Consider the following 27,595-nt stretch of genomic DNA (forward strand, 5'->3'; position numbering starts at 1 on the left):
AGAATAGCAAAAAGAAGGAAAGAGAAAGAAAATGGTAAAAAGTAAATAGTAAATGGAAAATCGTAAAAAACGTAAAATCTTACAAAGAAGAGAAAAATCATTGTAAACAGGAAAAAAAAGAGAAAAATCGTAAAAAGAATAATCGTAAAAAAAGAGAATCTTAAAAAGAAAAGAAAAAGAACAGTAAAAAGGAAAAAATAAAATAAAATGAAAATCGTAAAAAGAAATCTCGTAAAAAGAAAAATCGTAAAAAAAGATTCGAAAAAAGAAGAGAAAGCAAATAGTAAAAAGGAAAACGAGAGAAAATTTTAAATGAAAATCGTAAAAAGAATAATCGTAACAAAAGAGAATCGTAAAAAGAGAGAAATTGAATTGTAATATGAAAATCGTAACAAAAAAATCGTAAAAAAAGAGAATCGCAAAAAAATAGGAACGTAAAAAGAAAACAGAGAATCGTAAAATGAACTGACGAAGGTCCTTTCCAAACACCTTTTCCTAGCGTGGGCTGTGGGTGTCGTCTCAGATATCAACCCCGTCACTGATAAGGCCAAGAAAACCGTCTGTAGGAGCATGAACTGATAAGAATCCCTGGTACAGAAGCTGATAAGGGAATGGTAAGCTATATTTTAGTTTTTCTGTGTCCACAAGGTTCGATTCTGTTTACTTTGAGAGAATTTTTTCGAGTGTGATCTAGATGTTGCGTGCATTAAGTCCTGCCCGCCTTAATACCTTGTTCCTGACCTGAAGAAAAAGTCGAGGAAGAAGAAGATGGAGAAGTAGAAGAAGAAGAAAGAAGAGAAGAAGATGAATAATAATAATAATAATAATGATAATAATAATGATAATAATAATAATAATGATAATAATGATAATGATAATAATAATAATAATAATAATAATAATAATAATAATAATGAGGAGGAGGAGGAGGAAGAAGAAGAAGAAGAAGAAGAAGAAAAAGAAGAAGAAGAAGGAGAGAGAGAGAGAGAGAGAGAGAGAGAGAGAGAGAGAGAGAGAGAGAAAGAGAGAGAGAGAGAGAGAGAGAGAGAGACGCCATGGGACAACGATTGGTCTCCTCCATGTAAAAAGAAAAAAAAGGAAAAAGAAAAACAAAAATAATTTCACTCCTTCAGTCAGGCCACCTTTTTTTTTTGGGGGGGGAGGGGCTTGGGAGCGACGTGCCCCCCCGCAAAAAAAAAAAAAAAAAAAAAATCATACCCCTTACGCCATGCCTTATCTCCCCTGGGTTAAGAAAGCTCCTTAACATCTTTTCCTAAGCGATTTATTTTCATTAACACACATCATTGTCCTCTTCCGTGTTATATAAATCCTTGCAGTATCTTCGTATCCTGAATAAATAACTTACGAAAGGATGTTAAATAGCCATATCCAGAAATAAATCGCTAAGGAAGAGGCGTTAGAGAAATTCATTACCCATGAATAATACAAGTCTTATATCAAATCATTACAGCAACAAAAATCTCTTCTAAGCTCAGGAAAATATATTGGTGGTAAACAGAACGAGAGAAGTGAAACGATATCGGCTGCAATGATTTTAAAAGACCGAATTGAAACTTCTTTTTTTCATTCTTGGCTGGTGTCTATCTACCTCCAGACGATGTAGATAAGCTTAGAGGAATTTCACTGGTTTTTAGGATAGCTACTGTATATTTAACCACCTCGGCTCACTTTATTTCGAAAATTGTCTCCAGACTGGAATAAACTCGCTTGAAAATAGCAAAAAAAGTAACCAGACTAATAACGTCATTCCAGTGGAGGAATTTAGGACTGAGAGGAAGACTGGGGTGACTTGGAGGAACGAAAGGAGGGAGGAACATGGAGGAGGGGCAATGATAAGGATGAATCTGGGGAGACAGAGAGGGAGGGAGTATGGGAAGCGGGGAAGAAAGAGAGGGAGGGGAGGGAGGAGATGGACGCATGGAGGGGTAAAGAGGGAGGGAGGGAAGAGGTAGAGTGAGGGAGGGGTACAGAGGGAGAGGAGGGAGTAATAGAGGGAGGGAGGGGAAAAGAAAGAGGGAGAGGGGGCAGTGTCAACATCTGATATATAATCAGATAACCAGCTTCACCCAACACAGCAGCTCGCATCTCCACGCCGCAATGTCGCCTCACCTTCTCTCGTATCTTCTTCTCGCCTGCATGGTATGGAAGCAATTTTTTTTTTTTAATCCATTACCCTTCACAAATAATCCTTTCACAACGATGACGCCGAGTTCATTTTTATTCTTGCTACTTACAGACGATTTTATTCAGCTGAGGATTGACACTGGGAACTGGAGGGGTTAGACACAGCCTTCATAAACCCTTTCACTACTTGGTTCCTCTTCTATAAATAAAATCGTTTTGTACCAGGACGAAATAAATGGAAATAACCTCCTCGTCCTTAATTATCTACCTGTAATTAACCCTTTCAGTACGATGACGTGTTTTGGTAGCTTACATTTACTGCAACAGACTATCTTTTTTTTTTTTTTTTTTTTTTTTTCAATTTACGGGAGCCAAAAAGTTAACGAAATTCCAATAATCGGAGTATTGCCTGCCCTGCCTTGGATCGAACTTGCGTATTTTAAGACACCCCTTCCCTCCTCCTTCAGGTGGGTGGGAGTCTACAGGTGTGTGCCCCAGACTGCACAGGTGTGGACCCCGGCACCTTCGTGAGGGACCCCACAGACTGCACCCGATACTACGTGTGTCTCCAGATTGGCGGTAAGACGTAAGAGTGGCTCCTAGGGATTTCCTAACACCTTCTCCTTAGTGATTTATTTTGTGTATTATAACTCAGTATCACTTTTATATGATACTAATTGAAACTTTGATGAAACTAAAATGACGTAGCAAAAACGAAAAGATTCAGGTTTAATATATTAAGTCGCTCAGGAAAAAGTGTTACGAGGTCCCTCTACCACCTGCAATACAAGCCATACATCAGCAACAATGCTTGTGAATCATTCCATTGAATTATTAAAAGTGAGAGTAGTAGTAGTAGCAGTAGTAGTAGCTTAGTAGTAGTAGTAGTATTAATAGTTGTTGTTGCTTTTGTTATCATTGTTACTTGTAGTTCAAACATCAAACTCCTCTGAATGCTAACTCATTGGACTGTTAGCTTGAGTCCACCATCCTCCTTTCGGAGGATAAGAAGATTATAGAGGGACGTTTGCCCAACCAGGTAGTGGAGATGCCAGGTTAATTGGATGCCACCACATGAAGGTGTCCCTCCCCAGCACCTTGACTGAGAGGAGGAAGGCATAGGTAAACTCTCAAATTCTAATGGTCATTCAAAAAACAGTTCCTAGCATTAATGTAGTCAGTCTGCATGTCATGTTACAAAATGCATTCAGCAACGAGGTAGAGACGCTAAATACACCTTCTCCTCATCATGGGTTTAACAAAGGACTCTCAGAAAGTGAGGGCTTGCCTGCCTCATCGCGTTCTCACTTTCAAAATGGCTGTTAGTTTCTGTTATATTCTGGCCTGCCTAGAGGGAAGTCGCAGCCAGGGTTGTGCATCTAACGAGGACCTGTTGATGGTACGGCCATGAACAAAACTTCACTGACAATTCTCTGCCAGCTTTATGTCCTGCCTTCCATATTCCTCATTCCTCCCCCAAAGACCGAGTATCCTTCCTTCTCACACTTTTTGTTGTGAATATCATATTGTTATCACGTATAAATAGTTCATATAACGCCCTTCATTCCCATGATCAGTAGAGAAATGTCAGTGGACTTTTTCTGTGGATATACAATCATGCTAGGAAGTGATGTCACGAGTTCCATTTATTTTCAGTGGATTTTGTGACACCAGTTAAGAGCATGTCTGTACTTTGAAACTTTTCCAGAGTTACAAGTACTTCAATAGCGTCTTCGCTGACTCTTTTCATTTCTATAAAACCTTTGAACTGTTGTTATAATGCTGGACAACAAGTATTAGCTCTTCCATAGCGACTGACTCTTCCATCCTACACCCTACTTTCGCTTGTTTGTTATGTATATTCGAGTAATAAGGATATAAAAGACGTTTATAAAGGTTTGGTGTGTAAGAAATATTGCCCAGGGAGAGAAATTACGAAATCAAGGAGTGACAGGAAATACAGCCCTGCATCCGAAAAGGTAGGATGAGAAGGTGAGCATAAATTATGGTTCAGTCTGATCACGTCTCCATCATCATCATCATCATCATCATCGCCACAGGGAACAACGTGCAGTCTCAGATGCAGTACAAGCAGTATCGTCATCATCCATCACCATTATTGTCGAGAAAGACATGTAAACAAAGGAACACCATCGACATCATTTTCAATATCATCGTCACCATCATCATGTGAGAGAAAAGAGGATCCATTGTGTGTGTGTGTGTGTGTGTGTGTAAGTTGATTGGCCTCACAATTTATCCCGGGCAGGTGAGATGTTCCCGTCAGAGGCAGTGGAGTGTCCTGATGGTGAGTACTTCAACGACGCCCACACAGTGCCGCGCTGTGACCCCATCGCCGAGGCAGGATCCGACTTCTGCAGCGACCTGTGCAACCCGTGCGTCCCAGACTGTCGCATTGATAACCCGGGCACCGTGCAACCGGATCCTTTAGACTGCAACATGTACTACGTGTGTCTCAGCGATGCCCACCTGCTGGAGGAACTCTGTCCCAATGACGCACCATATTTCGACTTTAGAGCAGGAAACTGCCAAACTGACGAGACTCTATGCTACGGCTACTGCGACCCGTGTGTGCCTCACTGTACCACTGACGGTGAACGCATCGCGGATCCTACCGACTGCCACGGCTTCTACGTCTGCTCACCTCCAGATATGGCTCATGCCATCTGCCCCACCAATGGCGTTTTCGACCCGGAAACCGCATTATGTGGAGAGTATACGTGCAACACCATCTGTCCGACGTAACACAGACCTATGTGTTGGCGCTGTGGTGCAGAAACAGAGAGTAAAAAGGATATAAGGAAATAATGGAAACCTTCCACTGAACTTTGTTTTACAAGAAACGAGTCATTTGAGTTATTAATAAACAGACAGACACACACACACACACACACACACACACACACACACACACACACACACACACACACACACACACACTATCCGTGCATTTTATATATATATATATATATATATATATATATATATATATATGTATACAGTATATATATATATATTCTTGGAGCAATGAAACTCTGGCTGAATACATGCAAAACACTTAAGGTTACGTGAGGCCAAAGGCTTACGTCTAATATTATGCCTATAGATGTTGGCTAGATATTTATGTTTGTAGTACAATAAAACAAATTACAAAAACATAACTTTGATTATAACAAAAACCATCGTCATTAAAGTGATTAACGGGACTATTTCCTCCAGGTATTGCAGAGAACCTAATCCAAAAGGTATATCAATGGTGAATTTCTATTTAAAAAAAAAAAAAAAGTCTTGTTAAGATTCAAATAAAAAAAAAGGAAAATTCTTGTTTACTGTTGTCACCTGGGTATACTACTCACAAGATGCGGCAAGAGGTGGTGAAGAGGTAAACGTTGCCACCAAACGTCTATACAGCAACGACCTACTCCGATTTCCAACAACGTCAGTAGGAGTAAGTTGGATCCAGGAGCGAGAAAAACACACACACAAAAAAAAAAAGTATGAAAAATTACCAACTGCCAAAAATTTCCTCACTTTATGTTTCAGCTTTGTAGGAGAATCATTCCATCATTGTCATACATAAATTGGGTTAAACCAGTGGTCTCTCTCCAATCACATTTATTCTTTATCAACCCCTGTGGTGTCATGAAGTCCATAAATCACTTTCACATTCGCTTATCTGATGTCAGGTCGTTTTCCTCTGCTTCAATCTTTCTTGCACACTCTTCCAGACTCACTCACCAGGCCTTGTAACTCCCATTCATCATCTCTTTCGAATATCACAAAGAAGCAACGGTTTCGGCAATCTCCAGACCCAGCCCTCTCTCACTAAGACTCCACCATGCACCGACCTACCATTATTTCACGTATAACACCATCTATTGATCTGACACATCCCTGCTGCGTTCAGATCAAAGAAAGTTTTACACACACACACACACACACACACACACACACACACACACACACACACACACACACACACACACACACACACACACACACACACACACACACACGCACGCACACACTTTCACCTGCAATCAGCAATTTCTCATCAACTCCACATTCTTTCATCACGTATCACATTCTGTCCTGTCTCCTACCATGCTTTTTCCATACTCAAGAAGGCAACGTGGGTTTTCTTTTGCTTCTCTCAGTGCCTTTATACACATCAGAACAAATCCTATAGGCTCCCATTCTCGCCAGGTTCAGAGGCTCCCCAGCACCTCTTCCTTAGCGATTTATTTTGGGATATCGCTGGTTAATATCCTTCTATACGTTATTTATGCAAGTATTGTGATGTTTGAAGGATTTAAGTAACACAGAATAGGACAGTAAGGTGTAATAAGAGAAATAAATCAATTAGGAAAAGGAGTTAGGGAGCTTCCTCAACCGACGATAAAATACGAGTCCTGTTTACACCCTCCCTCCTCTCCATAAATCCTGCTTGATCCTCGCTTTCAAGATGCCCATGTCATTAGCACTAGGCATTACGAGAAGGCATACAACAGTCTCCTCACTCTGATGACGTATTTTATGTTCTATTCTTGCTATATCAGGACGATTTTATTCAGGAGCGACTTTATAAATTGGAGGAGTTAGATTGCATCCATTAACCGTAATCGCTGCGTTCCGTGGAAGAAGGGCCAATCAACTAAAAATGATAAACTGGACCCTGTTCGCCTGGCCGCTCCCCCCCCCCAAAAAAAAAAAAAAAAAAAAAAACTAACATTTTCCCTTTTAGCATGGTCGAGAATCCTTACTTTGGACTCTGGTTCCCCATCAATGGACCATCTTTCATTTAGTTGGCCCAGTGGATACTGGACTGAGCTCGCATCGGGGGGGAAGATGGGCCATTGGGCCAAAGCCTCCCAGCCAATGAGGTAAGCGGGAAAACGCCGAGACACCCAGTTCAGCCAATCAACGTGCACCCACCTTCGCACAGCATCATCGTGTGGGCCTGCCTTTTCTCAGTTACCCGGGATTTGTCGTGGGGGGTGCATTGATTGTCATTGCTTTGGATATTCTTGCCTTATTCTTATTCTTTTGCGTCGTCATGGCAGATTCTGTTAACTCTTCATCCTCCAGTAACAGCCCCTCATGTGCACGAAAACGCCGAGGAATCCGTCAAAGTGGAAGCAATTTGTGGCTGAAGAAAAACGTAGTAGGAGCGAGAGCCAAGCGAGTCGAAGTTGCAGCTCGGTCTGTGGGTCTTCGTAACTGAGACTGCACAGCGTGGCTTGGCAGTGATACAGTGAATTAATTTTTTAACGAGATGTGGCAAATGGGAGATTAGGTTTCTTGACAGCCTGTGTTTGTGGCCCTTCACGTGTACCTGGTAATTATGTGTGGTAAACAGCGCTGTGCATAATGTGTGAGCGTCCATGATACAAGTCCGAATGGACGTGGCCAACCCGGACAATGGCTACCTTGGATACTGAAGCTTCCCCCCCCCATCCCACGTCCCCATCACTTCCTGGCGTGTGAGTATAACATCAGATGCCTAATACATTACGGTTTGATTGCTTAATTCACAGATATACCATTAATACCGATGCACCCAATCCACGCATTTATGGAGAATAAGGTTTTTACTTTGGGGAGATAAGATGTTTACTTTTAGGGGAGATAAGGTGGTTAATATTAGGGGAGATGAGATGTTTACTTTTAGGGGAGATAAGGTGTTTACTTTGGGGGAGATATGGTGTTTACTTTGGGGGAGATAAGGTGTTTACTTTTAGGGGAGATAAGGTGTTTACTTTTAGGGGAGATAAGGTATTTACTTTTAGGGGAGTTAAGGTGTTTACTTTTAGGGAAGATTAGGTGTTTACTTTTCGGGGAGAAAAGGTTTTTACTTTTAGGGGAGAAGGTTTCTACTTTTAGGGGAGATAAAGTTATTACTTTTAGGGGACATAAGGTTTTTAATTTTAGGGGAGATAAGGTGGTTAATATTAGGGGAGATGAGATGTTTACTTTTAGGGGAGATTAGGTGTTTACTTGTAGGGGAGATGGGAGACCATATCAATAGTACTTCCACTTCGAAACCTTCAAAATGAGATGGCTTTGGCTTTGCAGCGTACAAAAAAAAAAAAAAGAAAAAAAAAAGAAAAAGGAAAACGCCCAACTAGGCCTACCTCTCCTTTGTCGCGTTATAAAAAGCCATTATCACGATTTTAAATACGTTAACAATTATGCGGTGAAAGACTATTGATGATTTTCTTTTTTTTTCTTTTTTCTTTTTTTCTAGCGGGTTAAAGAAAATTGGAAAGGCCTTTAGGCTCATATTAACATTCAAATCTTGAGACGCGTTTTTCTCCAAACCTTGTTCATGGATGGTTGACCCTGTATCCACGTAAGGGAGGAGGAGGCCGAGGATGAGATGGAGGGATGGAGTGGAGAGGTAGGCTATATGAAAGAGGGGGTGCGAGCTGAGAAAAGGACTGTGAAATGGCAGGGAACAGGGCGACATGAAGGCAATTTGCCTGTGGCCACCCCATACGGGATTATGGCGTCTGGCAATAGATAGATAAACACAATCATACATCAACACCACACAGGACGAAGCTAGGATATAACGTGTAAAAACTAAATCGCTAAGGAAATGCAGCTACGTAATTTCCCAAGACCGTGTGAATACAGCCCAGTGTCAAGGATAATAAAACTTGCTATTGAATGCATGTTATAGTGATATATATTTAATAATTCACGTCCACAAGACAATGGGTTATATTTACGCCAATTGATTGCACAAGGCTCAGTGAGGCAATCAACTTTCAAGAGACATTCCTCCCCTAGAACAAAACCCAGAGTTGTTGGTTTACATATAGATCCCTAACTGCACTGCTGGGTGAAGGGGTGGGGGAGAAGGGTGGAGTAGAAGGGGTGGTGGTGAAGGCAGCGTCATAGAGTTATAGCTCTGGGTGAATGGGTAGGGGTGAAAGGTGGGAGTGGGGACGGGTAGGGATGGGGATGAAGGGGTGGGAGTGGGGACGGGTAGGGGTGGGGAGGGGTGAGGGGAGGTGGGGTAACCAGTCACGTTGTCCAGAGTCCAAATCAGCTTCGTCTTAGTGAAGTCCAAACGGCTCCTTACCAGATGTAGTGTTTGCAGCATCAACAAGCCTGTGTAAGGAAACGGCTCTCTCAGTTATATGGAGATGAAGGAACTCATTTGGAAATAGATAAAAGGAGGAGGAGGAGGAGGAGAAGGAGGAGGAGGAAAAGGAGGAGGCTTAACTCTTGAGCTGTTGTTCTCAAAACCGAATCTTCACCTTAGGCTGACCCTCAACCGTTCTACTAATTTTGGTTTAGCTTATATAGAAGGTGTATGAGCTACATGGTCCGACATCTGACCCTGCCCTGTGGCGTTGACATATCGTTCTCAAAATCACCTCTTCATTCTTGCCTTACCCAGAACCCTTCCAACAAGGTCTAAATCGGGTTAAGTTGATTTTTCCATGTGACCTTCACCTTTGAGCAAATGTTCTCAAAAACACATTATGAACCATTTGTCTGACCATTAACCTATCCAGTATGTTTGGTCCAGTTCAGAGCAGCGTTGCTTTAGTTATTCTGCTTAAACACAAATATACACAGATTGAATTTTGGCCTGGCAGTACGACCTTGACTTCTGACTGTTTGTTGACCCGTCTGAATCCCTCTGTTCTCCCCTTACCCTCCATGCCGTGTTACCTTGACCTTGACCGTTGTTCTAAAAATGGATTCTCTTCATCCTTGCCTTACCCTGAACCCTTCCACCGTCCAGGGAATTTGGTTTAAATCGGATAAAAACTGTGTGAGCTCAGGCTTGCCCATTGACCTATTGTACTATATATATATATATATATATATATATATATATATATATATATATATATATATATATATATATATATATATATATATATATATATATATATATATATATATATATATATATATATATATATAAAACAGTAGGGAAACCCCTTGGTTGACCTTCAACCCTTCCTCAGTGTCTGGTCCGTATCAGATTTTTTTTTTTTTCAAACATAAACAAGGTCGAACTTTGACCTTGCCCTGTTACCTTGGCCTTTGATTGACTGACTGCTGCCAAAATCGACTCCCTTTATTCTTGCCTTATCCTTAACACTTCTACCAAGGTCTAAACCGGAGGAAAACTGTAAATCCTAATAGTCTATCTACCGGTATCTATTGCTAGATGCCTTAATCCCGTAAAGGGTGGCCACAAACAAATCGCCTCCATGTCGCCCTCCATTTCATTGCTTTCCTTCCAGCTCACACACCCCCTCTCTCATTTGCCGGTACCTCTCCATCCCTCCATCTCATCCTCGGCCTCCCCCTCTCTCTCCCCCCTCCACCTCAGTCACATACACTCCTCGTTAGTCTCTCCACAACTAATTCCTATGCCCATTAGACCACCGGAGACCCATTTAGGTATATGGTTACCACCCAGCGCTGTATATTTTTCCCTGGGCTATAAGGAATCATTTGGCTTGTCACTCGGTGTAAAGTCACCTAAAGCACCACACTAAGTGAGTGGATGGTAGGCGCCTTCATCTACCATGCCCACCATGGAGATATAACCATACTTACCGCGTTGCTGCCAAACTGGTTAGCATTAGGAAAGAAAGGCAGAAAATGATTAGGATTACCGGTACACAGACTATGATTGGGATTACACAATATGATTAGGATTACACAGAAAAATATTGGGATTAAACAGAAATGATTAGGATTACACAGAAAATTATTGGGATTAAACAGAAATGATTAGGATTACACAGAAAATTATTGGGATTAAACAGAAATGATTAGGATTACACAGAATATGAGTAGGATTACACAGAATATGATCAGGATTACACAGAATATGACTAGGATTACACAGAATATGACTAGGATTACTCAGAAATGATTAGAATTACACAGAAATTGATTTCGATTGTACAGAATATTACAGGAGCGGATTTACGATACTTAAATCTCTCAGTCCGATTTACAGATCCTTTATGCTATCTTTTTTTTTTTTTTAATTTTTTTTTTTAATAACAACAGAACAGTGGAAGGAAAAACAAATTAATAAAAAATAATAATCTTGACACGATTTTACTCTGTTCGGGGGAGACTTACGAGTGAATGGGTTACATTGTTTTCTTTTTTTATTGTTTTTCCTTCCTCTCATCATCCCTAAAAAAAAAAAAAAAAAAAATAGCCTCCATTTACCTTTTCGCTCTTACGGTGTTCTAGCCTTAAAAAAAAAATCGCTTTGTAGTGGCAAGGATAAGACAATAAAATCTACCCTTAAAAAAAAATCCCCTTTCTGTAGCAATGACACACACACACAAAAAGTCTTTTTTAAAATCGCTTTGTAGTGGCAAGGTTATAATAATAAAATCCAGCCTTTTAAAAATCGCTTAATAGTAGCGAGAATGAAGTGAAAATAAATAAATAAATATAAATCCGCTAACTGGGAGAACTGACCCCTTTAGTTCGAAGTTTTATTCTTTTCAGTTTTATTCTCCCCCTGTCCAGACGATTAAATACACCTTAGCGTACACTAGAACTGGAGAGATTAGCTACACCCTTCATTGACCCCTGTAGAATGAGAGAGAGAGAGAGAGAGAGAGAGAGAGAGAGAGAGAGAGAGAGAGAGAGAGAGAGAGAGAGAGAGAGAGAGAGAGAAATTGTCCCGTTTTGACTGTCTCAGGAAAATGCAAAAAAACATCTTGGTCCTGAAAGGGTTAATGTTTATCAAGAAACTGTTCCCTTTTGACTCGTGCAGTTGATACGAATAAACTTAACTTAAAAAAAATAAAAATAGAAAAAGCGATAATGTTGATGTATTGAGAAATTTATAAAGAAATACTGATGAAATATTGAATAATTGGTGAAGTGATAGAGCTTCAGACATGTCAGCGAACTAGAATATCGTTCGAGTCTGTACATCCATTATTTAATACTTGGTGCAAGACACATTAATCCCCCCCCCCCCGTCTCTCTCTCTCTCTCTCTCTCTCTCTCTATTTATCAACAGTCTTCACAAACATCAGTTCAGAGTCCATTGTATAGTAAAATGAAGTTATGAAAAATGAATTGACGTAACATCCTGGCTGGAGTGAATTAGGGAATACACTAAATCAGCGAAAATATTTACAGTACCTCTTCATTTAGCCAGCATGCGTTAATGATATTTTGTTAATACTGAATTATCTCTGTGCTGCATTTATAAGCTCGTAAAAGTAGAAACGTAAACAATATCAAGGTAAATACATACCGTCCGACAGTGCTGCCAAAAAGAGGAGAGAAAAAAGCGATAAATTCCTTGCGAAAATATATAAAGGAATAATACAGTACATTCCCTACAATGCTTCCAACACCTTCCCTCTATTGTCATACATATAGTTTCTGTATTTTTTGTCACGTATATATTCTGTCCTTTTTTACTGTCCGCACCAAACGTTCCTAACTGCAGGGTTGGATAACAGGCCTACAAACCCTTCAGTGGGGGAGTTTGTAGAGCTTGCTATCTTTTGACCTTGATTATCCGTAGCTCAGTGGCAAAATAAGACAATGCTACGGCTCTAATTTCTCTCTTTTGTTCTTCCTCGTGACCAGCAAAATATTTTAGTATTAATCTCCTGCTAGAACTCGGCATTTAAGATGGAGAGATGTCAATTTTGGACCAGGTTAAAGTGGACAGAGTGTAGGCAAGAAGAGAGTAAAATATCAGGGGAAAAGGGTCAATACTGCCGAGGTGGAAGGATGGTTGGTGACGGGGAGAACTGGCGTAACTTTTCAACAGCCGTCACTGCACTGACCTATTGTTGCATCATTATGTTCTCAGTGTTCACTGTTTAGCAATAATCTGAGTGTTCCAGCGTGTTCTCTTAATACATACTAAAGGTGACTCAGGCAAACATTTTTCCGCCACTGATAAACACCTATTTTCAAATTTCACTAACCTGGCCCCATATTGCCATCTCTCCTTGGATGCAGAGTTAAAACAACACTAGAATATGATGATGCTAGTCACAAAGAAGTGCTGTGAAAAAGGGAAGAGCCATAGCACGGTCTTATTTATTTTTTATTTTTGGGGGGGAGGGGGGGCAGAGGTACATAGCATACACTGAATATGGACGAAAATTTGGAGCAAGTCAGTGTGTAGGAACTATAGGTCATGTACTCACGCCAACAGTGGAAAACTTGTTCAGAAGAGAAATAACAATCAGGATGTCTTTGAGCTTTTACGTGAATGAAATATCCAAATACATGAGTCACAGGTAAAGGGCTAAACGTTTTGCATTTTATCCATTTATAGTGAACCAACCAGCGTGGATAATAAACTTTTCAAAATAGCGGGGAAATATTGCATGTCTTACCCTTATTCCAAGATTATTCGCACCGGTACCCTGGAAGAGAAAAGGAAAAAATTGCATTGGAATCATATACCAACAAGGAGAGTATGTGACTGAGGTGGAAGGAGAGGGGAAGAGGTACACTGAGTATGAGATGGAGAGATGAGGTGGAGAGGTATATGAGTGGGGAGGAGGGGTTAAGTTGGAGAGAGAGAGCAGTCTGATGCCAGAGGACAGAATATGGAGGGAAGTCACTTGTGGCCATATCTGCTGGGATTAGGACAGACAGACGATAGTTTTCAAAAGGGAATTCAAAAGCTATTAGATGTCAAGTGTAACACCATTAGACGCAAGATAGAGAGAGAGAGAGAGAAAGAGAGAGAGAGAGAGAGAGAGAGAGAGAGAGAGAGAGAGAGAGAGAGAGAGAGAGAGAGAGACCATGTATAGAATCATAGTAATTTTGCTTATTTAAAAAAAAAAAAAAAAAGGTAAATGCCTGAAACTCAGAACAAAAACCATATCACGTCAAGAAGCATCAACAGTACATGGATGACTTCAAAATATATACTGATCTATAGTTTTTATGTGGTTAAAAATTTATATTAAATTCCATAGAGCAGTCATGACAACAAACAATATTCTGTAGTGTCTCCTTCAGGAAATTTCACTATGGTATTCTCTGATTACGTAACACACACACACACACACACACACACACACACACACACACACACACACACACACACAATGGTACAGGTGACAGCAGCAGTGACGAGGGCAACTGGAAGACAAAAGTCCGTATGTTCGGCTTACAGTATTTCTTTTTCCATCTTTTTCTTGGCTATTCACCTTTACCTACGACTTACCAGGATTCTTTTCTATGCAATTTTTATCCGAAGATACCGACAAAGTTTTCATATATAAAGATAAAATAAATGCAATAATAGCAGTAATCAGTTTAGGAAGAGGTGGCAGAAAATTTTGTAACCTAACGTGTATAAATGCCCAGATACCGACCCTTTTTGAAGTCAAGCTTTCTATGGTGCTTGTTTGTGTGTCTTTGTACTAGCGACAGCAAAAGTCCTGTACCCTCTCCTGCTTCTGTCTCAATGGAAATTTGAAAATCAGCCTCGTAAATCCACAGCCACAAATTCTGAAGACTGTACAGGACATGCAGCACTAGTGAAGACCCAGGATTTCTACGTCGTTCAAAAGCACCATAAACAGAGAAAAGATTCGGGATTTACTCATTTAAAAGCACCATAAGCAGAGGAAAGATCCGGGATTTATTCTTTTAAAATCACCATCAGCCGAGGAAGGCCCCGGGATTTATTTGACGCATCGGCTATGGTGGTTTCCGTCCAATAAATCCTGATCCCTTTTCTGCTTGTACTTTTCTCCTTCAACCTGTTCCAGTGGACGTTGTTTCCTGTATTGATGAGTGTATTTATTACCTCCGCCGAGGAGGTTATGTTTTTACCCCAGTTCGTTTGTTTGTTTGTTGGTTGGTTGGTTTGTGAGTTTACACAAAAACTACTGGACGTATTTCCACGAAACTTGGTAGAAGAATGGGCCTTGGCCCAAAATACACTTCATTAAATTTTGGTGCGAATCCGGAAAAAGGTGCAGATCCAGGATTTTTTTTTTTTTTTTTCACTTTAATATTGCGAGATAGGGCATTGGCGGCGGTATGCGATCTACATTGCCATTCTAGTTGATGACTGTATTTACTGAAGACTGTTTGTCCTGAGATCAATGTCGGCGGTGCTCTTGGCTGCTAATTCACCATACCAATTTTCAAAGCCTGTGGAGAGGGAAGCAGGAGAGTGCTGGAAGGGATGAGGTAAAAATATTGCGTTGTGCTGATTAGAAACGCAAAAAATAAATAAATAAATAAATAAAATGGCTCGATGGCAGACAGGCACTGGTATACCCATGACAGTTCCTTCGTAGGTAAACATTTGGATTTAAATGAAATAAAATGATGGAATAGGGTTTTTTGGGGGTAAGGTTAAAAATGCCTCCAAATCTCTCTCTCTCTCTCTCTCTCTCTCTCTCTCTCTCTCTCTCTCTCTCTCTCTCTCTCCTACTTACCTTCCTTGTTGAGTTTCGCTGGAAGAGAAGAAAAAAAAAGTCAGTACATCGCACTACAAATTTACTTATGAATATGGAAATTATTTAATCTCCCCCCCCTCTCTCTCTCTCTCTCTCTCTCTCTCTCTCTCTCTCTCTCTCTCTCTCTCTCTCTCTCTCCTGTGTTGCGGGGACGGCTCAATGTCTCCAGTGTCTTTCCTGAATCATGAAATCTGGAATCATCCATGAAATAAACGATGGAGAGAGAGAGAGAGAGAGAGCAAGAGAGAGAGAGAGAGAGAGAAGGCAGAAAATGGTATTGGATGAGCCGTTCCAGCAACACAAATATTTCCCGTCTAATTTTCAGGGTGAGCGTTGAATTTGGACATTCCTGCGTTTTATTCGCCCCTGTTTGGAGTACAACTCTCATGTGTGGGGAGGCTTTCCACATACAGCTCTTCTCAATAGGGTGGAGTCAAAGGCTATTCATCTCATCAACTCTCCTCCTCTTAATGGCTCCCTTCAACCTTTGTCTCTTCGTCGCAGTGTTGCATCTTTATCTCTTTTCTATCGCTACTTCAATGAACACTGCTCCTCTGACCTGTCTGCTTGCATCCCTCCACTCGTCTAGCAACAAACTCTCATCCTTTTGCTGTCCAACTCTCTAATGCAAGAGTTAACCGTTACTTTCAGTCCTTCATTTATGCAACGAGTCAACTTTGAAACTGTCTCCCTCTGCAGCATTTCCTGCTTCCTATGATCTCCAGTCTTTCAAACGCAGTATGTCCAGGCATCTCGAAATGCATGGATCTTGAATTTGGCTCTCTTTTGTATTGTTTTTGTTTCTTTCTTGAAAGGAACGTTCATGCGGGCTCAGCCTTTGGTTCCTTCTTCCTCGCTTAAAAAAAAACGAAACATTATGAAACTTATTCCTCTTTGGTTATGGTACAGCTGGAGTCAGTAATTCTATTACATATTGACCAAAAATTGTTAATTACCAGTGCTAGGAGATCTTGTCAAACCCTGTATCCCACTTAATATAATCATCGTCATCATCATATGATCATCATACCACTTACATATCATCATCATCATCATCCCACTTATATATCATCATCATCATCCTCTTATTCCACTTACACATAATCATCATCATCATCATCATCGTAATAATCATCATCATCGTCCCTATTCCCCACTTATATACCTTCATTATCATCATCATCATAATCATCATCATCTCTTTCTAACCCTGTACCCCACTTTCATCATCATCATCATCATCGTCACCAATCTAAACGCAAATTGCACACCCGTTCAACCCAACAACGTCGTTTTCTAATCTTACGGTATCTATCTAAACTATTTTCCAAGTTTAAGAGAAATTTGTGGAAAAAGGAAAAATTAGGTACCGTATCGCCTTCCTTAACCCCTTCCCCACGAGAACGTCCTAATCTAAGCAGGAATTAGCTAACGTTAGGAAGAAAATCGGGACGAAGTGAAGGAGTTAGAGGGGCAGTGTTAGATTATTAGGAGGATAAGGCAAATTCACCTCTTCAGAGCAAGGATGTGTTAGTCATGAGTCACTGGTATCTTTGTGTTATTGTTTGTTATTGTGTATGTTATTGTTTGTGTTATTGTTTGTGTATGTTATTGTTTGTGTATGTTATTTTTTGTGTGTTATTGTTTGTGTGTTACTGTTTGTGTACGTTATTGTTTATGCCATTGTTTGTTTGTGTAGGCTATGTTATTGTTTGTGTGTTATTATTTGTATATGTTAGTTTGTGTTATTATTTGTGTGTTATTGTTTGTGAATGTTATTGTTTGTGTATATTTATTGTGTATATATTATTGTTTGTGGTATTTACGTGATAATTAAGTGGTATTTACGTGATATTTAAGTAGTATTTACGTGATATTAAAGTGGTATTTACGTGACATTTAAGTGGTATTTTTGTGGTATTTAAGTGCTATTTACGTGGTACGAGTATTTAAGTGGTATTTATGTGGTTTTTACGTGGTATTTAAGTGGCATTTACGTGGTATTAAGTAGAATTTAGCGGCATATCTAGCACATACACCACACAGAACAGCACCACCTAGCCGCACGCAAAAATAAATAGTTGAGGAGAAGGTGCTAGGTAAAACATTCTTAACCTTTTCTGTCCGGTGTTTTGTGTGTGTGTGTGTGTGTGTGTGTGTGTGTGTGTGTGTGTGTGTGTGTGTGTGTATGTGTGTGTATGAAGGGGTGGGTGAAGGCTGCGTCCGAACCATATACTCGTAGGGTAAGGAAGCTCCCCAACATCTCTTCTTTGGTGATTTATTTTTCGGATATGGCTGGTTTACATCCTTCTGTACGTTATTTATGCAGAGTATGGCGATACTGGATGAATTTGAGTAACCCAGAATAGGTCAGAAAGATGTAGTAACCAAAATAAATCGCCAAGGAAAAGCTGTTAGGGAATTTCCTTAACTGACAAGAATAAGGACCTAAGCCTGAAATGAAGGTTCCTCTCTCTCTCTCTCTCTCTCTCTCTCTCTCTCTCTCTCTCTCTCTCTCAACTTACCTTCATCCTGCTGGCCTCCAAGAACTGAGGGAGAAAAGAATGCATTATTATTATTATTATTGTTATTATTATTATTATTATTATTATTATTATTATTATTACTATTACCACTACTACTACTACTACTACTACTACTACTACTATTACTAGTACTACCACTACTATCATCAATATTACCGGTATTATTATTATTATTATTATTATTATTATAAAGACGAGACGTTATCGTTGTTAAAAAGACACGAAGCATAATCATTAGTTTTTAACAATACAATTAATACAGTCTATAACAACTCATTCTACACAAACACTAAATCACATTCAACACATTCGCATGCAATAAAATCCAGCTCGATCCCTAGCATCCTTTACAGTCATGATAACTCTGTTCACTTCAACTTGGCCTAAAATTTCCATTTCTCCATCGTGAATATTGAGTTGTAAGAAAAGCTTAGCCCCAGAATAATGTGCTAGTCACGAAGAAGTACAATGGAAAGGATGTCTAGCCACACTATTGTCTTATTCTGTAGTCATGCAACGACGAAAGTGGCCGCAAAACGACGAAAATAACCACAAAGCGACGCCAATAACTGCAAAAGGACGAAAGTAGCTTCTAAACGACGAAAATGACTTCGATGACGAAAATAACTCCGAGACGAAACAATTGTTAGACGACGAAATAATTGCAAAACGACGAAAATAACGCAAAACGACGAAAATAAAGCAAATCGACGAAAATAACTGCTGAAAGACGAAAATAATCGTAAAACGAAGAAAATAACTGCAAGAAAATAACTACAAAACGATGAAAATAACTGTTAAACGACGAAAATAACTGCTAAATAACGAAAAATAACTGCAAGACGAAAATAACTGCAAAGCGAAAATAATTGCAAAGTGATGAAAATAACTGCAGTGAAGAGAAATGCAAATCGACCATAATAACTGCAGAGGCGAAAATAACTGCTAGAAGACGAAAATAACTACTAAAAGACGAAAATAACTGCAAAAAGAAAATAACCGCTAAACCATGAAAAAACTGCAGAAAAGAAAATAACTTCAAAAGACGAAAATAGCTGTAAAACGACGCTGCTAAAGGACGAAAATTTTCATCAGGGTAAAGTGAACGAAATATATATCGGTAGCACAAAATTTAATGCCGTTACAACCATTACATTCAGTACAGCATCAAGCATTACTTTGAGTACAATTACTAATGAAACTCCAAATCTGAAACTATCTTCCTCTGTCTGTCTTTCCCTCTACCACGACCTCCAGTCTTCGAAACGCACTGTGTCCAGCCATCTCGAAATGAACGGATTTTGAATTTGACTCTTATTTATTACATTTTTTTCTTTTGAAGGTACAATCTTGCGGGACTCCTAGCCTTTGGTTCCTTCTTCCAAAAAACAAATAATAATAATAATAATGAGACTATCTTTCCGTGATGTTGAGGTGATGCGAATGGAAGTATGTTCAAGTGTGAAAATCCTTGATGGACGTGTGTAAGCTGACCACCACAGTACACACACACACACACACACACACACACACACACACACACACACACACACACACACACACACACACACACACACACACCTTAATAAACACATACATAAGTACAACTGTGGACAAATGCATTTACCACACACCCACTGTTGTGCTGGCGGTATTTATGTTCTGGCCATAGACAAATTTATATATATGAACCAGTCAGAAACACCTCTGAGAAATTAATTAAGAAATCCAATATACTACTACTTCAGGAGAGACAAAACACAGCCAGCTATGCAGTGGGGATGTAGCTATATTTGTCCTCAGTTGTGTATAGATATAGACTGACCTGCCATGGTAAGAGGTTGGAGTAAAGGTGGTTAAGGGGACGGGGATGACCTCTCTTGTGGTACTCCTGGCTGATGTCCTGGTTGGTCTGCATCGCCTCCTCTGGCCCATCCATCAGGCTCTCATTCCCTTCATCGCTGGAGGGAGCTGTAAGGGTTAAACAGTCGGCATCTAAGGTTCTGTCGCCTCTCTTACAACTCTCTCCAGTGTGCTTTGAAACTCAGTCTCGTGATTCAACAACAAATGACGCTGATTACTTTATTTGGCCATAGTTGTGTTATCTGTGTCATGTCAAATTCAAGAGACTAAGGATCGCATGCTTAAACGTGAAATCGCAAAGTGAGATGCAGGTCCCCCAAAGTTTCATGATTTTCAAAAGAACGTGATGATGATGGAACGTACCTGACCTTCTTTTATGGTTGCTGACTACGTTCTGTAATATAGGATGCGGGCTGAATATACCTAATAACCACAGGTGTTCCATAAATGACCTCCAGTAATTAGAGGTTTGCATTCCATTTAACAATAGAAGGTTTAAACATACGACGTTAATTTTCAAAGTCCGAGGACAACAAAGGAGAAGAGATGGCAAGAATTAAGCGAAAAATAAATACACTGATATTCAATACAGTAGCTATGCAGTATTACGTTGCAGGTGTGTTATTTCAGTGTGATATTTAGAGGTGTAAATATGTAATGGGTATCCTGACTGTACTGCACTCCTTTTACTCTCACCTGATCCGTATTTTCGCCTCTTTGCAGCTTATTTCACGTAGCTCAGTGGCAGAAAAAGACAGTGCAACCATTCTACATTCCTTCATAACCCTTCGTCGTGACTAGCAGCATAAATTAATCTGTTGTTACAGCTCAGTATTCCGGGTGAAGAGCTGTCAATTTTAGGCCAACTTAGAGTACGGTAAAAACATTATAGATTAAACAGGAAGAATCTGGAGTGGTTGTCTAGTCCATATTGAGCGAATTTCCGGATATAAACGAGCCCGGATGATGATGATGATGATGATATTATTATTATTACTCGCTTAAAAGGGCCGCCTTCGGTGGCCTTTCTGCTCCATGTCAAAAAGGCTGTGTTACGGTAACTTCAATGCCCAACAAAGAAAGTGATCCTCCTAAAGACCGCCTTTAGGTGGTATTTACTCGATGTCAAAAGGCCTGAAATGAGTCATAACTCGGGAACCGGTGGCCCGACTGGGCTGGAAATTGTTTTACTCTTCAAGTTAGAGCATTTTAGCGGTACCTTCCTCTAACAAAAATTGCGTTACAATGCGCCGGTTTTGCTGTGTTAACGTAGGCCTAACAAACGGACAAACCATCAAACATACAGAAATTGGATCATTGAAACATAGATTATCATTACTATTTTGTAACGTGGAGATGGTTGGCGTGTGAGGTGACCCCAGGATTCAGGTATTCTGAGTGAAATCTGAGGCTAGAGGGAATCCTTATGAACTCTTGAGTGTGTGTGTGTGTGTGTGTGTGTGTTTGTGTGTGTGTGAGAGAGAGAGAGAGAGAGAGAGAGAGAGAGAGAGAGAGAGAACTAGAAGAGCTGCTTCGGAACTCAGGTGATGTAAAGGCGCTGAACTAAAAGACGTCTGGTAACTCACAGTCATTGTCGCTGAGCTGCTGACACACACGGAACCACTGCTGCGCCAAGTCACAAGCCAACAGTTGCTGCTCCTGTCCCTGTTGGTCAGCGGAGCTGCAGCAACAGAGGAACAGAGGCAGCAGGAGCAGCAGGAGGCGAGAAGGGCAGAGTCCAGCAGAAGACATGGTGCCGTCTGAGGAAGGTGGTGGCAGAGCGCGTCTTTTATATTTCTGTCCTGGCCTTCACACCCCATCCTTCCTAGAATTCTTCCCTCCTCCCTCCTTCATTCTTCCTCCCCCCCATCCCTCCTTCCTCTCCCTTCCCTTTCCCTTCCAGCGTCACGCACTGATGATCTGAGAACCGAAGAAGAACAAGAGAAGATGAAACTCTGAGAAGTAAGTCAGGAGACGCATAAGAAAAGTTGAAGAAGAAAATCACGACAGTCGAATCATGGGGCGATGGACACGATACGAAGATAGGGAAAAAAAAATAATAATGGTAATAATAATAATAATAATGATATTATTATTATTATTATTAATCTGTATTATAATGATCGATTTCTGTATGATTGTTGGTTTGTTTGATACCGTAACAGCAAAAACGGCTCAATGGTGCAATGTCTGTTAGAGCAAGGTACCGTTAAATTCTCTAACTTGAAAAATAATACAATTTCTAGTCCTGTTGGGCCAGCGATTCCCGAGTTATGACTCATTTCTGGCCTTTTAACATCGAGCGGAGGCTGCCGAAGGCAGCCTTTAAGCCAGTAATCATGAAAATAATAAAATGCTTCAATAACTACAACGTGCAACACAAGAAAGACCCCTCAGAGTGCAACACCCGCGCCCTATAATGGATCTGTAACCGAACTTTTGACCCTGCCTGAGACCTTGATCTTAGACCGATTGTTCTTAAACTCTAATAACTTCATCTTTGCCTGACCCTCAGCCGTTTCCCTAAGTTTCAGTCAAAGTGGATAAAAAGGGTTTAAGATGGGTTTGTCTTTTGGTCTTTACCTTTGACCTAGTGTTATAAACGTAAGAATCACTTCACCCTTGGCTAACCCTAAACCTTTCCCCAAGTTTGGTACAAATCGAAAAAAACTGTTCGACTTAAAGGGCCGAACATTTGGCCTTGTCCTGCGACCTACGCCTTTGATCGATTGCTTTAAAAAATCAATATCTTCATCCTTTTCTGACCCTAACATATCCACCAAATTTTATCTGGCTCACATCAAAACTCTGAGTTGAATGTACCCTTTACCTATCACCTGTGACCTCTTGGGGCCAAAATTAGATCACTTGTTCCTCGAATGATCCTCAGTCATTATTCCAAATTTGGTAAATCTCAGTCCTGTAGTTTTCCAGACAGACATACAGAAGGACAGACTTGCAGACAAACAAACGGCAAATTACATAACACTCTTGCGTTACGTGCGTGAATATAATAACGGGATGGCGACAGAAGACTAATACGAATATCATTTTGCATCGCTGTGCACTTTGGGAATTGCCCTAAACAGAAAAGATTCGTCTGGCGTTAACGTTAACCGGATTCTGGCGACTGTGGAATGATACCGTAACTTATAATTTACGATGAAATGAACAATGCATCCAGAAATAATATGAAATGATGATACTGGTGCTAGAAAGAAGGATAAAGTGAATTTCTTGGATGATGAAACAGATGAAAAGTAAAAACACAGTTGCACTTACAAAACGGATGATGGTGTAGGCTGATAAGGTTTTCCTTGAACGCATACTACATACGGAAATCGGAGGTGGAGTTTGAAGAAGCGGCAGATCGAGAGAGGAAACACAGAAGCCCAGACGGTTAGGGTGAAACAGACGAAGGGCAGGGTAAATAAGCCGAAGCTGGAAGTGCTGGGAAAGGGTTTGTCCTGCAGAGGCCTGACACAGATGATGATGATGATGATGATGATGTTGATAATGAAGTTAATGACGCTCAGCTTAATTAACCTTTGTGCGTAAATAAAATAATTGCAGAAGAAGGAATGTGGCCGTCCATTGTTGTAGTTGGTCACTAATGGCTGTGTTTAATTATGAGGACACAGTGGACGACAGTGATGGGCGACTTGTCAAATTAATTCTTTCAGCCTAAAAAACGTCTTATATATTTTTATTCTCTCTGTCTTCAGGTTATGTATTTTTTGCTGTTTAGGAGAGATTTAAAAAAACTGAGAGGATATACATGGCTTTATTGACACGAATAAGTTGAACAAAATCACGTGAAATGGTAAAGATAATCTCAAAGCATTTTCTTTTTCTTTTTTTTTTAATGGGAGAAGTTAGGGTAAAAGGTAAAGATGACGGCAGACACCATGAGGCGTTTAGCTGTGTTGCTCATCTCTATCATTTAAGCCTTTGAGCCTGTGATTCGAAGATAGTGGCTGATGAACCTGTACCACACTGAAGGATGTTTGGTGTTATCCTTGTCGCTTATGTATCTACCAAGCTATGAAGAGTGAATGGACGCCTAAGATTCGTATGATATCAGCTGCCGCCTCCAGGATTCGAACGCTGGTGCTTTCTGGTTTACAGCCTCATAGTTTGCGACGATAACCATTCGGCCACACAGGCTGAGCGAAAATCAGTCTCCCAAGAGTTAACTGTTACTCCGAGTCCTTCATGTATGCAACAGGTCAGCTCTGGAACTGTCTCCCTCTTTTTGCATTTCCTACTGCCTATGATCTCCGGTCTTTCAAATGCAGTGTGTCCAGGCATCTCGAAATGAACGGATCTTGAATTCTGGCTCTCTTATCATGTTTTTTTTTTTTTTTCTTGGCGGGAATAATCTTGCGGGCTCCTGGTCTTTGGTTCATTCATTCTTGCATAAAAAAAAAAAAAGCCGGTATACAAGTTAAAGTTAATCTACCGTACTGCATATTCACACTCACTCATAGCTTACCTCAGTGCTATGTCAGTACAGTAGCACATATCGCAGGCACAGCGGCTTACAAGAATGCGCATCTAGCTGAAGCACATTAACTCACTAGATCACCAGGCGTCATTTGATTATATGGTTACCACCCAGCTTAGTAAATGGATTCCTAGACTCGGATACACAGACGTACAGAGACAGAAACAAGTATCTTCCCAAAGTTGAACTAATACATAACAGAAAAGTCGAACCATCTGAAACACATACTAGTAGACAGAGGGGGTTTTCACTGTATTTCGCCAGTTGTAAATTTTCTTCAGACGAAACTGGGAAGATGATTGTTTCTCTGAAGGTACTTAAGGCGTTGGATCTACTCAAGGCCCCGCAAACAACGCCTCCTACCCAGCTCGTACACAGAACGCCGAGACAGGTGTTTTCTTACGGGGATAACGAAGGCCGGGTGTTAAGGAGAGGGAGAGACATAAGATCCACGTGTCTTTGTGTGAGAAGGGCGATCAAAAACTCCCTCTGCACTTGATTACCGTGGTGACTTAAGTGAAAGTTTAATATGTACTGTATCTATAATTTTAATGCCAATACGTAATTCTCATTTTTTTTTTTTTTACACGAGTACAACAAATTTTACTCCATCTCCCTTTATATTAAATGCCTTTATCGAATTATTCTAGCAAAATCTTATTCTGGCTAGTAATATAAAAGTGCACAGGGACTTTCTAACCACCCTATATTAAGGCCACGACACAGCGCCTGTCTCACCGTCTCAGTGGCGCCCTGAGAGCCGTAAATGGTGGTGCGTATTTTGTATCCTGCCCCTGGGTTACAGTAAAACATTTGGCTTGTTTCTCAGACCAGTATTCTCTGCGGTTAACGAAGCTCCCTGACACCTCTTCCTAAGCGATTTATTTGGCTTATTACACCTTACTGTCCTATTCTGTGTTATCTACATCCTTCAGACATCGCCATACTCTGCATAAATAACGTACAAGAGGATATTAACCAGCCATATCCGAAAATAAATCGCTAAGGAAGAGGTGTTAGGGGACTTGCTTACCAAGCGAGAATACGGGCCATAGTGCAGAGTCATCTGAACGTGTGTAAATCAGTTGGTTAAATTATTGATGCCCATATCCAACAAAATGCAGAAAAAAAACACGACCTAAAACGAGTAAAGGCGCGCGTCAGGATAAAGAAGGAGGAATGGGGGAAGGGAGAAGGAAGGAGGGAGGGGGGGAAGGAAAAAGGAAGGAGGGATGGCAAGAAGGCAGAAGGAAGGAGGAATGGGGGGAAGGGAGAAGGCTGGAGGAAGGAGGGGAGACGTCAGGAGATGGAGGGATGGGGTGTGAAGGCCAGGACAGAAATATAAAAGACGCGCTCTGCCACCACCTTCCTCAGACGGCACCATGTCATCTGCTGGGCTCTGCCCTTCTCGCCTCCTGCTGCTCCTGCTGCCTCTGATCCTTTGCTGCTGTTGTTCCGCTGACCAACAGGGACGGGAGCAGCAACTGTTGGCTTGTGACTTGGCGCAGCAGTGGTTCCGTGTGTGTCAACAGCTCAGCGACAATGACTGTGAGTTACCAGACGTCTTTTAGTTCAGCGCCTTTACATCACCTGAGTTCCGAGGCAGCTCTTCTAGATTAATCTCTTTCCACGTGATGGATTTATAGAGTTCTCTCACTATCAGTTATTGTGCTATAAAAGAATATAAAAGAAACATTAAAATGCTGTATTTTCGATTAAGAACACATAAATGGTAATACTGAGGAATATTTCACTACAAATGAAACAGTATTAACGGGTCGGTCTAATAACTGGGCCGAATAACAGAGATGAATATAGCTACTCTAAGTTTTCACCGTAATCATCATGAAACATTCTCCTCACTTTTCGACGGGGCGAGCTAGGATCTACAAACAAGGAAATAAATTAAGAAAGTAGGCGAACTATCCGCAGCATGTCCGGTAAATTGAGCAACATTCACTATTCAGGCCCAAGGAATCCTGGATCAGCATCACGTGTGTGTGTGTGTGTGTGTGTGTGTGAATTTGATCGCAGCAGGTGCACACGAAGGATACTGGGTAAATAAAAGAGACGGCAAAAACTTGACGTTCTGAGAGGATCAGATAACAGACATGACAGATTACCCGGAAGAAAACTGCTTTTTTACTTGTGGAAATATGGTTTTCAAACAGTGCATAGGAATACCCATGGGAACAGACCCAGCCCCATTCATGGCAAATCTACAGTATACTTATACAGCTATGAATTCAGGTGGATGGAACGAATGTCAAAAGTTCAATACTCAGTAGCGAAGAAATTTAACAAAACTAGACGATTCATTGATGATCTAATATCCTTAAACAATGATGGAGAAATGAATGAAAGAATAAAAGAAATATATCCGGAAGCACTAGTATTAAATAAAGAAAACACGGACCACTGCCAAGCAAGCTTTTAGGAAATTAATATAAAAATAGAAAACAAAGTTATATCAACAAAACTCTATAATAAAAAAAGATTATTATAATTTTGAAATAATATCATACCCAAATTTGTCGGGAAACATACTTAGAGTTCCAAGGTGTGGTGTATACATGTCTCAATTGCTACGAGTCGCAAAGGCAAGTACAAATTTGGAAAACTTTACTACAAGAATCCAACAGATCACAAGAAAATTCTTCAGTCAAGGATCTTTCATAACAGAATTACGTAAGACATTAAAGAAAACGTATCATCGTCACTATAACTCCTTCAAACACCAGAAAGGAGAGATAAATAGTCTTACAAGAGAAATATTTGATTCTGCTACGGACACAATAGTATCCCAGGGTCGTCGACGGGCAGAGAGTGCTCACGGGATCCCCACTGGCTCTGTAGCAAATTAAGACCGACTACAACAAAAAACAATTATACCTACCAATTTGGACTCAAGTGGATGCTACTCAATCGACCATAACAACAACAAACTATTCCTCTAAATTACAACGACCAGTTACACCTACCAAATGAGACACAACTGGATGCCACTTAATCAGCGATGACAACAAACCATTCCTACCCAACTG

General features: G+C 40.5%; 1 protein-coding gene across 1 annotated transcript in view; it reads left to right on the top strand.

Moving 5' to 3' along the window:
* The window catches only part of LOC145414029 (uncharacterized), a 9,520-nt gene extending 4,609 nt beyond the window's left edge, over positions 1 to 4,911 (top strand). Inside the window, exons 2-3 of the mRNA XM_080283596.1 lie at positions 2,613 to 2,724; positions 4,415 to 4,911. Of these exons, the coding sequence (XP_080139722.1) occupies positions 2,613 to 2,724; positions 4,415 to 4,911 (609 nt within the window). The remainder of the gene's footprint in view (positions 1 to 2,612; positions 2,725 to 4,414) is intronic.
* Positions 4,912 to 27,595: the final 22,684 nt, after the last annotated feature.

The sequence above is a fragment of the Coenobita brevimanus genome, chromosome 98 (genome assembly GCF_032717465.1).
Source record: "Coenobita brevimanus isolate Jiangsu-jjx chromosome 98, ASM3271746v2, whole genome shotgun sequence".
NCBI lineage: Eukaryota > Metazoa > Arthropoda > Malacostraca > Decapoda > Coenobitidae > Coenobita > Coenobita brevimanus.